Source organism: Mixophyes fleayi, chromosome 6 (assembly GCF_038048845.1).
Source record: "Mixophyes fleayi isolate aMixFle1 chromosome 6, aMixFle1.hap1, whole genome shotgun sequence".
Classification (NCBI taxonomy): domain Eukaryota; kingdom Metazoa; phylum Chordata; class Amphibia; order Anura; family Limnodynastidae; genus Mixophyes; species Mixophyes fleayi.
In genome coordinates, this window is record NC_134407.1 from 191,966,595 (window position 1) to 191,980,803 (window position 14,209).

Here is a 14,209-nt window from a genome sequence, read left to right on the forward strand (position 1 = left end):
TCTGCTTCACGGCAGGATATGACTTTATTCTCTTGACACAACAATGATGAAATGTCTGTTTTTATTTTTAATCTGTGTGACACACACAGACACAGCCCCACTCCCCCCCCCCTCCTTGTACAAGCGTGCGAGGTTGTCACCCCCCCCTCCCCTCACTTCATGTGTTACAATCCTGTGGTCTGAGGTTGGGTGATTCAGCCTGTAAGGTATATATATAATGGAGATTAACAGTAGACATGCAGATAGGAGACAAGGAGGGGAAGAGAGATGGATGTCACTAGGAAAATGCTGGCAGCCCTTGTCGTACTGGGCACCCTGTGCGTCTGGAGTCACTGTGCTCCAGCACCCCAAAAGACACCTGTGTCTATTATATTCCCAGGAGAAATGCGAAGCAACTTAAGTAACCTGGAGGAAGCTGAGGTGAGATTTCCACAGTGTCAAAACGAATCTCTGTTATTATGTTTGTGCTTAACTGACCAATTCTCACCTTATGTGACCAGAGCTGATTTTTCCTGATAGCATGTGCCACATACTGTACATGGGCATAGATATTTACATTCACTCCCTGATCACATCTGCCTCCTAGGTATGAATTTTGACCCTTCATTTCTCTGTGCCCAGAACATTTAAAAGTTTATACTTTAGCAAACCTCACCAGTGCTGTCTGTGTTTCATGCCCAGGAGATTCTGTCTGTCCGTTGGTCTCTATAACCCACTGTATACCATAGCAGCAGGTTTCCTGAACTTTACAAATGTCATATCCCTGTGTAAGAAATCCTTTCTGCCCTCACAGAAATACCTGGTACGCTATGGATACATGGCCCTGGAACATGGACAAGATAGGCATGTCTCCCTGCAAAAGTCTCTCACTAGGATGCAGCGGAAGTTGGGACTTAAGGAAACAGGGGATCTGGATGCAGAGACAATGAAAGCCATCAACAGCCCCCGTTGTGGGGTGCCAGATATTGGCAATTTCCAGACATTCGAGGGTGACTTAAAGTGGGATCACAACGATATTACATATCGGTAAGTAGCCTTAAGTTGTGTTTGGGTCACCTATATACATACTTACCAACCTTTTACTCTTACCCTATGCGAGATCCTGTGTGGGGGGGGGGAGGTTGGGTTTGGCGAATCGCATCATTCGCGAAAAGCATAATTTTTGCCACAGTACGGAGCCAAAATGACGCGATTCACTGCGAATGGCATCATGGAGTCTCCCATCCTGCCCATTTCATTAGGATGCAGGAGAATGACTTGCTCTCCCGGAAAATTCGGGAGTCTCCTGTACATTTCGGGAGAGTGGGCAAGTATGCCTATAGGTGGAACTATGGGGACTATGTTATCTTAGGCTATCATTAAAGTGTGACATAGGGAGATCCAGAGACCTGTAATTCCCCTCTAGAACTGAGAAGTGGTACGTGCTGATTAATATATAACAAGAACGGCTGCTGTGTGACCATATCTGGCAATGTCTGGAGGTCCTTGTGCTGGCTCCTCTGCGGGGCTGTGCCATTTGTAAACATTTCTAGGTGTGTGTGCATTTTAAAAATATTTATTGTAATTGTTTTTTAATCACCCTTATATAATATTGCCAATAAAGCAATGTTGGCGAAGGGCAGTGTTGACAGAAGGAGCATGTGAAATTCCTAACATACTGTTCAAGTGCTATACTCATATGTACACAGCAATATACTGTCTGCTTATGATTTCAATGCCTTGTCTGACATGCAGGATCCTGAACTACTCCCCTGATCTTGACGCCGCCGTGACAGATGATGCCTTCGCTCGCGCCTTCAATGTCTGGAGTGAAGTCGCACCTCTCACCTTTACGAGGATCTACAGTGGGGTCTCTGACATTGAAATCCTGTTTGGCGCTGACAGTGAGTGAATGCCATCCTCATTTAAAGAGCCATGTGATGATTCAGTTTAAAAGAGTACTATTAAATAAATAATTGTTTTAATACGCAACTTGAAGTATAATTGGACACTGCAATATATGTTATTAGAAGGTGGCCTTGGCTGGCTGGAGGGACGCAGGTTGCAGTAATAATTGTTAGACTGATGTGTTTAGGATAGAATATTCACATTGGATATAGACATGAATTTATGCACTACGTTTCTTATGCAGACCATGGAGATCCGTACCCATTTGATGGGAAGGATGGTCTATTGGCCCACGCCTACCCCCCTGGTGATGGTGTACAAGGAGATGCTCACTTTGATGAGGATGAGTTCTGGACTCTTGGAACTGGAGTGGGTAAGGACTAAGATCTGTAAGAACACAATAAATAAACTCAATAAGAACATAATAAAATTGAAGTTGAAAAAATACCCAAAAAAGAAAAAAGCCTCCAGTACCAACCCTTTACATATTCTAGATGTGATATAGTGTATGTTAATGGTGTATTAAAATGAATTATGTCTATTGATACCTAAAATGTGCAAAATTTTAAGTTTGTTTGGAACTTTCTGAGATGCGTATCTAGAACAGTTGGGAAAGAATTGTCGGAAACAACCACTTTGCTTTACAACATACCTCAGTTGGACCATTTCACAAAGTAGCAGAATCATTGTTGTATAAGAGTATATTACTTGTGCCAATGTGCACTGTAAAGTGAACGTCAACGTTGGGTTAAAATGCTTATATTTCTCTGTGACGAACTGTCATCTTTGTAGACCGCGCAATAATGTCTCATTCTTGCTCTCCTAGTGGTGTCGACTCGGTTTGGTAATGCAGAAGGAGCCGTGTGCCATTTCCCGTTTATTTTTGAGGGACAGTCTTACTCCTCTTGTACAAGTTCTGGGCGATCTGATGGGCACCTTTGGTGCAGCACAACCCCCAACTTTGATCAGGACAAAAAATATGGCTTCTGTCCCAGCGAGTGTGAGTATTATATAATTATACCCATCGTAGAACCAATAAATCTACAATACAAGGCTCCCTACAGAAAATAACTTTTACTGCATTTATCAATATATAAGTCAAAAAATGAGAAGTTTATCAGAACTGAAGACAGTTGAGGACAAGCTGTGATGATCGGTGAAGTTACTTCTTTACTATTCACAGCAGAATTCAGCAGTGCTTGAACTCAGTTGCAAAGCAATTATATATATATAATGTCGTTCATCTCTCTTCCTCTCAAGATGTGTAAACTTTTACCTATAATGTAACAAAATTATCTTTAATGTTACACTTCAGATTTATTTACCATTTATGAATTAGATAAAGCCGTGGTGTACTTACCTGTGGCAGTAACTAAAACAATGCCTTTCTCATCCCTTATGTCAACTACTATAGTCCTTTGCATATGGGTTGTATGCACTTTAGCAGACAAATATTGTAATTTTTAAGCATTATTATATTTACTAACCAGGTAAATACAAAGCAGAATTTTGCGTCAAGAAATTTGAAAAGTATTCATTAATTGCCGTAATTTTGAAAGCCCGCTGAATGAGACATTATATATATATATATATATATATATATATATATATATATATATATATATATAATATTGTGTTATATGCCATGAGTGGCTGGGTTGGTGCCACTTGTCATTTTTGAAGGTTGATGCGGCTGGGCATATATTTCAAACTGCTTTCATCATTCAGCTCTCACTCAGTGTATTGGATTACCTGTCCCATCGTGCCATAATCCCGTGCAGGCATCAATCACGCTGTGGGGGTTGGCACAGGTCAACCACTCCTTCCTGTCTGAAGGCAATGATAAGATCAAGAGCTGGGAACTAATGCATCCCAAAATACTCTGTAAAATGAAAGCTTGGTGCTCACTAGAAGTATAGAGTCATCCTCCTCTGACTGTAGGGTTTTCAGTGTTTAGACACAGTGTTTAGCAGGAGTACTGTCTGGATGACTATAGCACCTGCCCTATTAGTGCTTCCTGCACTTAACTATTCTCTAGCAACCAATTGGACACTTCCTTTCACTGTCTAACTTGCAGTTTACACATAAAAGCTATTGCTGATTGGTTGCTATTATTTTAGCACATGTTTGCCTATACTAAATAAACCTCATAAATGGAAATTACATCATGTGCATATTATTGGTGGTGTCATATTAATTATAAATACATCATATTGGTTGTGTTCCTCTTTCCGCAGTGCTGTACACCTTCGATGGGAACAGCGATGGTCAGCCCTGTGTGTTCCCTTTTATTTTTGACGGCGAGTCCTATTCTTCATGTACCACTGAAGGACGTTCAGATGGATATCGCTGGTGTGGCACCACAGCTAATTACGACACGGATAAGAAGTATGGGTTCTGTCCCAACAGAGGTATGTGACTTGGAGAGAGTAGGGCTCCTCAAATAATGGGGGTGAAGTTAAAGCATTTGGGTTACATGCAGCAAAAATAGATTGGACACACATTAAAATCATATGTAGTCAAATGCCGAAGGCTGCATCCAGTCTTGGATATATGCAAGCCCCAAAAAAGTGCATATATGGTGGATCTATAGCTATGCATTACTGATCATCACAATTATTTTGCAGACACTGCTGTGGTTGGTGGAAACTCCCAAGGAGACCCTTGCGTCTTCCCATTTACGTTCTTGGGCAAGACATATCGGCAATGCACAAGTGATGGCCGAGATGACAGGAAGCTGTGGTGTGCCACTACCTCAAGCTACGACCAGGACAGGAAATGGGGATTCTGTGCGGACCAAGGTAAACACACATCACTTCTTGTGCTTTTATTAAGACTATACCCTGGGCATGTCATCCAAACATGTCCCAACCGTATGAAAGTAAAAAAAAAAAAGTTGTGTAGCTCTGTTTCCTTTTATTAACATTACAGCAGCGTGTATTCAGGTATGTATGCATGTCACAGCTTGTACTATACCTTGTTATATCACAGCATGCTTTTTTAATGATCAGCGTGACTGTATGAGACTATGTGCCTCTGTGAATGAAAGTATTAGACAACTTAGGGCTTGTGTCATTCCAGTGTAGGGTCTCATAGTGACCAGGCTTTTGGTGTTGCCTAGAGCCATCTTGAACTATAAGTCACATATCTAAGGAGAAAAGCAATCACATCATCTAAGAGATGCTTCCTATGATACTATATTGGTTCTACAGGCCCAAAGGAGGTAGTATGATAACTCCTTATCATGCTAATGCGTTTCATAGAGCATGAATCAGTGCTGTAAGGTGTGGCATGTATTAAGAGTTATCGTATATATATCAGACTTCTTCCTTCTCTTTACCCATGTGTAGCTAGTGGGCACCTCTGCAACAATAATAGTAGCTAACTGTATGGCAAATTCTGATCCAACGTGAGAGCTCTCCAAAGTTGGGAGGTGAAATGTCATTCCTTAAACCACCTCAGGCACTGATTTGTGTTTGTATAAGTTGCGTGTATGGCACTGTGTTCTGATGTATGTCTCCAACTCACAATGATTGTTTTCTCGTAGGTTACAGTCTATTCCTGGTGGCAGCACATGAATTTGGTCATGCATTAGGCCTAGAACACAGCACAGTCCAAGACGCTCTGATGTACCCCATGTACAAGTATATTAGCGATTTCCAGCTTCACCCCGATGACGTGAGCGGGATACAGTATTTATATGGTAAGGGAATTAATGCTTATTCCCAGCATGCACTGAATTCCTTTGAGCTGAAAAGATCATTTGTGCTTACCCATTGCTTGTTCCGATTTACAGTTATTTGACATAATAAGCGGTTTATGCTAATTAAAACAGCCAGATCTACTTTACTTCTCATACATAAACCATTTTCACTGTCAACTGTGCTGTTGCTCGGCAACCTGTAATGTGAATTGGTTGCGAAGGGACACAGAATTGGCACATTGTTGAAGTGGTGAGAGAGGTGAAGGAGTTCGGGTTATCACTGGAAGACCCCTGAATGCATATGTGCTAACAGCAAAACACAATAAAAAGCAGATTTATTACTGTGAGCTGCAGTTTAGCAAAGATGTGGAAATGTGTATGTTTTGCATTTCAATGAATGCAGTCATTTTACAATTAATTCAATTAATCAAATATTAGGATACTGGTAAATTGTTTTAGAGATTCAAATGAAACAGTGATAATTGCATTTGATAATGGCCCTTTAAGGAATTTTAATAATTAAAAACCACAAATAAAAGAGCCAGCGTGTTCTAGGCTGTCAACGTCTACATACCTATGATCTATTGCAATGCAACAGAGAAAGTCATAGTGATTAATTACAAAACATATTGCGCTTAGTACAAGAGGAGCATCTGTAAAGTTAACTGTTATTTACATTTTTAGGTGCTAAAGCTGGTCCAAAGCCCACTCCACCCAAGCCCACCAAAAAGCCAAGCCCTAAAACGACTCCTTCGACTAGAACCACTACCACCGCCGCCAGTGTGGACCCATCCGAATCCCCAGTGGACCCTGCTCAAAACGCCTGTAGAGTAAAGATATTTGATGCTATTGCAGAAATACAGGGAGAACTTCATTTCTTTAAGGATGGGTAAGAGGAACAGGGACATAGTGTGACATTTAAGAAAAACAGAGTATGGCCTCCTACAGTTTCCATATGTAATTGTTCTGATGACATTTGCCAATTTATGTTTCAGGGTGTACTGGAAATTACCTGCCAACGGCCCCCCTAAATCTCCTATCAGAATCTCAGACACATGGCCAGCTCTGCCTTCCAACATTGACACGGCATTTCAAGACCCCAAAAGCAAGAAAATCTTCTTCTTCTCAGGTGGGAGATCGGTCTATCTGTATGAACATAGCATCAGGAATTTCAAGCTTTAGATACATACAACTGAATAGTGGAATAAATCATCATCGGCTTTTATATAGCGCCACTAATTCCGCAGCGATGTACAGAGAACTCACGCACATCAGTCCCTGCCCCATTGGAGTTTACAGTCTTAACTCCCAAACACACACACGGGTTTTATTCAGGAATTGAACTCATGACCCCAGTGCTGTGAGGCAGAAGTGCTAACCACTGAGCCACCGCGGCAGCATTCTCTGCTAACTCATGTACGAGTATATTGATGACCTTTAAGGCTAAAAATATTATGCAGCAGTTTTGCAGAGAGTATATAATCCTTCACAGCTGCCTCAGTCACAGTGGAGCTTACAGTCTAATTTCTCATCCACACTAACATTAACCTACCTATCACCAAAATAATTAGCTTTTGGACAGTGGGAGGAAAGATGAGTCACACAAACATGGCAAGAACATAGTGACTCCACACATATAGTGCCCTGTTGTGAGGCCGTAACCACTGTGCCAACATACCACACATATGGTCTATGGCTGGAACATAAATCAGGACTGTTATAAGAGGTGGAGTGAGATATATAGTTATATCAGTGTTTCTCTCTCTACAGGACGCAAATTCTGGCAGTACACAGGGAGCAGTGTTCTGGGCCCACGTAGCCTTGAAAAGTTAGGCTTCAACAAGACACTGGATAAAATCTTAGGAGCTATTACTCGGGATAATGGGAAGGTCCTGTTATTCAATGGTGAAAATTACTGGAGGTAAAGTAACAAGGAAAACTGTTATGTAATCACAGAGCAAGAAGGCTTTTGGCATAAGAGGCGCAAAGGATTAATTATAAACATGGATACATTTCTACAATATACTAATGTATTGGCCGAACTTACACTCAACCAGAGATTTTAAACCCTCTATCCAAAAAAAAAAACAAAAAAAAAAACCAGAAAAGAAACAGGCCATGTTTTCATGATGTTTATGTGAAGCAATATGACTGACAGAGCCAGTAATTATCATTCATTTTCATAGACAGATATCTTTAAAATATGGAATGTTGGCCTCTTAATTGTACTTGAGAAGAGGATGAGGGATCTTGACATTGCAAAAATAATGAAATAATAAAAGTTTTCCGTCGGATAACATTAGTACAAATGTTGATTGTGCTTCCCTCTAACAGACTTGATGTGAAGGCAGAGACCGTGGATAGAGGATACCCACGGCACACAGATGAAGACTTTGCTGGAGTTCCTAGTGATTCCCATGATGTCTTTGTGTACAAAGGTAATGATGTGTACAGTAATTTAACAGCAAGCATTATTGGATACGGTCGGGGGGGGCGACACTGGGGCCACTTCCCTGAGTTAGCTCATACTTGCCTACTTTCAGGCAGTGCAGTCCAGGAGAGGGGCGTGACTAGAGGGCGGGAGGGGAGCGGTCATTCGCATCATTTGGCCCCGCCCCCGCCACAAAATGATGGTTTGTGGTGGGAGCAGGGCCAAAATGACGCTATTCACGGCATTGCGTTATCGCGTTATTTTGGCCAGGGAATTGCAGGATACGGGAGACTTGTCTGCTCTCCTGGGAGTCTGGGAGTCTGTGGATTTCGGGAGTCTCCCGGACATTCCTGTAGAGTTGGCAAGTATGAGTTAGCTAATATCTATGTTTGTGTAGTCATTGTATGGTATCTGCATTACCATTCCTATCCATACATACACACTGTAACCCAATATCAGGGTTGGCTAATATCAATATATTCTACAGATCATTGTCCAATTATTGGCTGAAGGGTTTTCACCTCTTCATTACTAGGCAAAGTCTTTACATTTCGGAGATCCGTCTGTTCCACTAGGAATACCTTTCCTACTTTTTAGTCTACCCAAAGCCAATTTTATATTGTTTATTATCCAGGACAGATAGGTCTTTCTTTTGGTAGCATATTGTAATAAATAATTTTCTTTTGTTATTGAATAATGGGCAGAAATAATAAACAAATTCCCTTTACCCTGAGTGTTCCAAAAACTACTGTTAAATAATTAGTGACCCCCAGAAATTTACTCCAAAATGTGACCAGTTATTTCACCTTAGTATACCTTTATAGAGGTAGCAAATATGTGTTCTCTGTGCAAGGTCTGATGGAATTATAAGGCACAGAGTTAAATGTATATATTTTAATTTTAGAACCTTTTTTTTGTTGTTTTTAGTTATAGTGCAAATGTAAAGCTTCCGTGTGCACAAATCATTAGTTTGGGAGTAATGTGGTACACGGGCTGGAGAGGACAGACCAAAATAAGTGTGATGGCGCCTTTTTCTAAATTTGGGATCACATGACTTGTGTGACACTTGTGTAAAAGGCATTTGTGTCTCAAAGAATAAGTGACAGCATTTTAGGGTGCTGGGAAGGGACTTTTGGTCGTGACATAAGTACTCATTTATTTTTAACACAGCAGGGGTGACCTAGTCCATACCCTCCTAAATGGAAAATCTGTGTTTGCTCTCCCTTGGTCCGAGATTGCTGGGGGTAACTTGGAGGAAGTCTGTCCTATCCCCAATGCGGAAATCCCATTTTCACATTAGATTACATATCATTCAATAGGACAGTGATTGCTTGCCTGATATAATAGTAATCATCTTAAATTAAATTAATTAGTTCCTGGGTACAGAGCTAGAATTGGAGGCTGACACTGTCAGTCTGATTCCAGTGCTAGAACGTTTGGTCCTTATCCTGCGCCACTCTCATTTATATTAACTTATGATTTAAAAATGATACCGTATTTTAGACCTGTTTCGAATTCAGTCCTAACTTCTATTATAATATATGTCTTCACAGGGTTAGAAATAGGCTTAAACCATATCTTGTCCTTGTCATGTTCATGTTTCATATGCACAAACTCACACATTTTCCTCCCGCAGGTAAATACTACTTCTGTCAGGATCACTTCTTCTGGCGTATGACATGGCGCAAGCAAGTGGAAAAAGTTGGATATGTGAAATATGACCTTCTGCGCTGCCCAGAGAATTAAGGCTGCAGCAGAGATGTGAACTGAAATGAGAACAGTGGGGTGGTCAATAGGGAAAAGGTTGAACAACTGGTCTGATTTGCAGTGGTAGAGTGTAGAAGGGGAGTCTGTGTGTTTGTGTACGTGAATCTTTATTCCTGCCCCTTGTTCATGTCAGCTGTGCCCTTACTGCTCTAACTATAGACGAGAACTGTAAATGTTCAGGCATTGTAAACATGGACTCCATGTTTTCTCCCCCCAAGGGGACTGTGTGTGTGTGTGTGTGTGTGTGTGTGTGTGTGTGTGTGTGTGTGTGTGTGTGTGTTCTTGCGTGTGTTCCAAGCCTGCCTGGCGCAGGCTTTTCGAGAGCTGTGTGACAGATGATGAGTTGTGGCAGTAGTGAAATGAGACAAGGTGACCTTTCAGAGATTTCTATAATATATTGGTTTCTTTTCTAATAAATACTGTTTCTTCTTAACCTGTGTAGTTGTGTTTTTGTTACATACGGAACAGAACGATTTTACAAGGCGCTTCTCTTTGGGAAGAAGAAGGAATTATAGGAGCTAGATCCAGTCTGTACGACTTCCACATTTATTACTGTACAAGGTGCAGGCAACTGAAACTCATATAAAATACTTAAGGCGACAGTCGCTACTGCCAAAACCCATTTATAATCTCATAAAGACATCTGCTGGATTTGTTAACACTTTCAAACCATCTCTTGGTTTCTCCTTTAAATTATATATATATATATATATATATATATATATATTTATATATATTAAGTTTTATGTAGCACAGGTACCCCTGTATGAGCTTTTAAAATTCACCTGGTGTATTTGTATAAAAACCTGCGTGCTTTTAATAAAAATTGATTTGGGGCTCCCTATCCAATAATATTCAGTTAATATAGCACCATACAGGTAGCAGTGAATAATGTATAGTTGTGATATTACTAATTGATGAAATATGTAAAGGTGAAAAGCTCAGTAACAACACAATATATAGACATTCCCTATCCGCTAAGAACTACCTCCCATAATAGTTCTAAGGGGCATATTCAATTGTTTGTTTTCCGCGCTGCAGAAAAACTATTACCGTTAATACGGTAATAGTTAGCTGGATTTCAGCTCGCGGCTCAGGGGGCCGCGGGCTGAAATCCAGCGAGAAAATTACAGTATTAACGTTTTTTCCGCGCACTATTACCGTAATAACGATAATAGTGCGCGGACCGCGGGATTTTCGGCGTTTCCGCCGACAATTGAATACGCCCCTAAGAGTCAGGAAATAGAATGGTAAGACAAAACAGCACTAAAAGCCTAGACAAGTCTTGGGGGTATATTTACTAAACTGCGGGTTTGACAAAGTGGAGATGTTACCTATAATAACCTATCAGATTATAGCTGTCATTTTGTAGAATGTGTTAAATAAATGTTAACTAGAATCTGATTGGTTGCTATAGGCAACATCTCCACTTTTTAAACCTGGCTGAAACTCACAGCTTGATACATTTACCCCCAGATATGGCTTTCTCCTGGTGGTACATTGAAATAAATGTATTGTTCTTTTATGCTCATTTCAATTATTTATAACCTTTAATTCATATAACACCTACATATTACGAAGGACTTTGCAGCAAATATTTAATCCGTAACATCAGTCCTTGCCATGGTGAAGCTGATTCCCTACCCCACACAAGCACACTTTTTCAAACCTGCAGTTTAGTAAATATACCCCTTTGTATTTACTAAGTAATGATACATATATGCTAAACATATACAGATATATGCAAAAAGTACTCCTTCTTGATGCGTCCTTATACCTCACCAACTCCTCACTAGAAGCCTGTTTTGTCACCCAAGTGCACAATTGTGAAAAACAGAAAAATGCACAAGAGTGAGGTCTTTGGACTCTCTCGTAAGAGATAGGCTTCCCTACCTCGAAACCTGGGCCAGATGCCTCCGGCAGGGGCAAGTGGCTGCAGACCGCACAGATATGGGTGTACCTTGTCCCTTAGATCTGTCAGAATTTCACCCAGGGAACTGAATCCTAAGCTCTACCAAATGAGAGGGGGGATCACACCACCTTCCCTTGATTTTGGGAACAAACGTGAAGGGTCACCTACAAATCTGTGGGGAATAAACAAAAAACAATGTGAAAAAAATCAATACAAGGACACGCTGTGCCGTACAAACCCTGCTGGTGCAGAAAGCTGGGGCATTAAATGCAGGTGTGGCAATAAAGTGTGAAGTTAAAATGGTCTATTTATGTATGAGGTGTCAGCAGTCCCTTGTGAAGTTCAGACACCCCCAAGAATCCACTCCAGAAGCACATAGCATCTAAGGGTTCTTGCAACTGGTATTTTGGCCGCAAGACCAAAGCACACCGTCCATTATATAATAGGTTTACAATCACCCTTAGGACAGTATTGCACTTGATCTCCTAAGAGAAAGACAGCCTGCATGGTGCCACCCTATATAGGATAAGCTTGCGGCATGCCTCTATGTCTTACTGATAACGCCCCCTACTGATGACATTACTGGATCACAGAATTGGGCACATCCATGCTGCCTCCCATAGAACAACTCCCAGAGCGTCCTGCATATAGGCAGGACAAGATGAAGTATGAGTATTTTGGAAATAAGGAATGCCTATTAGGTTTCACAAATCTAAATAATCGAACATGCAGGAGTTTAGGAAAGTGAGAACTGCTGCTTAGAGCTAATGTTCCCAATGTGGAATATTCAGAACATCCTCATTCTGACTGCGGAATGTTACATGTATCTTTAACAGAATTTGGCCTTAGAGCTTTCACCAGCATCGTTTTAATTCTGCCCAGATTTCAAATCCGCCACAGAGCAGAATGAACTGACTGTCAATATCCCAGCCTTATTTATGTAGAGTTTTCAGCGTATAATAATTAGGGATGTACACCGGCCACTTTTGGTGTCTCGTGTTTTGTGTTTCGCAAAACACCTGACGAAAGGTTTTGGTTCGGATTTAAGGTTTTGGATTCGGATTTATTTTGAAAAAAACATAAAAAGTGCTAAAAACCAGTTTTTGTTGTTTTTTTTCACTCCTACGCTATTATTAACCTCAATAACATTCAATAACAATCATTTCCACTAATTTCCAGTCTATTCTGAACACCTCACAATATTGTTTTTAGGCCAAAAGGTTGCACCGAGGTAGCTTGAGCACATAATGCCAAAAAAAGAGGTACAAGATGGAATTGTTCTGGGCCCTCCCTCCCACCCCTCGCGAGATTCGACGCGAGACTTGGACGACAGAGCCTCGTTTTCATTTTTTTGCCCGCCGGAAATAGGAGGAAAGGAGGAGGAGTGTAAAAGCGTGTTGGAGTAAATGCAACGTATGTAGACTGAGACTCAGACGCCTCAGCGACTGTCAGAAGACGGGAAACGTTTTTTGGGTCAGGAATTGAACTCATGACTCCAGTGCTGCAAGGCAGAAGTGCTAACCACTTAGCCATCGTGCATTTGGATACTTATAAAAATGCAAAAATGATTATAAATGTTACAGTAGGTAGCATTAAAAGTTATAAATCATTAACATATATAACTTATTAGTGTATTATTAATTATAAAATTTAGACTCCACCCATTTGTTTTATATAAATATAATTTGCAATTTTTTTTTTTCTGTTAATTGATCCGATCTATATGCTCTATCTGCTTTTGTGCTAGAAATTTTAAACTACACATGTCAAGTGATTTTGAAATGATAAGAGTCTGGGATTTTTCAACCCCACTCCCTTCCCTGTCCATTACAATAGAACTCAGTAGGCCTTCACCAGTGCTGTTCCTTTTTTCTTAGTTGAAAAAGCACTTAAAATATTTAAGGGCAGATTTCTTAAGGTTGGAGCTTGTAAATTAAAATGTAATAATAATATTTGCAGATTATATTATTTGCCCCCACTGCTATTTCTCCTGTGGCTCCTCCTCTTAAAACCCTGGCCGAATAAAACCAGACAAGTGAGAGAGAATGTGAGAAGGAAGACCAATCACAAGCTGTAATCAAGAGGTTGCGTCTTGTGATTGGTTCTATCACTCACCCCAACCCCTAATTAAATTTGGTGAATGAAATTGATAAGCCCTGGCAATAATTGGCTACATTTAGCAGCCCTGGGTTACAGCTGGGAGGGGGCATCTTAGTAAAAATTTTATGTAGATGGTAGTGCATACATGCCAACTTTCAAAACTTCTCCCTCGGGGGAGAAGTCATGTGACAGGGGGTAGAAGGGGGCGTGTCGTCGAGTCACCATAGCCCTGACCCCACTATAAAATGCTGAAATTCACAACATTGAACAGCGGGGGCGGGGATTAATGACGTGATTAATTAATTTTGGCGAATTCGGGAGGTTTGCTACTCTTCCGGGAGTCCGGGAGGACTCACCGAAATTCGGGAGCCTCCCGGGTATTCCGGGAGAGTAGGCAAGTATGTGGTAG

The 14,209-nt window shown here is 40.8% G+C and overlaps 1 protein-coding gene across 1 annotated transcript; it reads left to right on the top strand.

Moving 5' to 3' along the window:
* The first annotated feature begins 227 nt into the window (after nt 1-227).
* On the top strand, nt 228-10,221 carry MMP9 (matrix metallopeptidase 9). The gene is made up of 13 exons (XM_075177720.1): nt 228-420; nt 794-1,026; nt 1,735-1,883; nt 2,132-2,260; nt 2,714-2,887; nt 4,125-4,298; nt 4,515-4,688; nt 5,435-5,590; nt 6,275-6,479; nt 6,586-6,719; nt 7,361-7,511; nt 7,925-8,028; nt 9,658-10,221. Exons 1-13 carry the CDS (start codon nt 268-270, stop codon nt 9,765-9,767), a joined length of 2,046 nt encoding a protein of 681 aa, XP_075033821.1. The 5' UTR covers nt 228-267; the 3' UTR covers nt 9,768-10,221.
* The last annotated feature ends 3,988 nt before the right edge of the window (nt 10,222-14,209 follow it).

Coding starts and splice junctions, on each gene's coding strand:
- MMP9 (XM_075177720.1), top strand. CDS start 268: ATGGATGTCACTAGGAAAATGCTGGCAGCCCTTGTCGTACTGGGCACC. Junction 1,027..1,734: donor CACAACGATATTACATATCG/GTAAGTAGCCTT, acceptor TCTGACATGCAG/GATCCTGAACTACTCCCCTG. Junction 6,480..6,585: donor CTTCATTTCTTTAAGGATGG/GTAAGAGGAACA, acceptor TTTATGTTTCAG/GGTGTACTGGAAATTACCTG.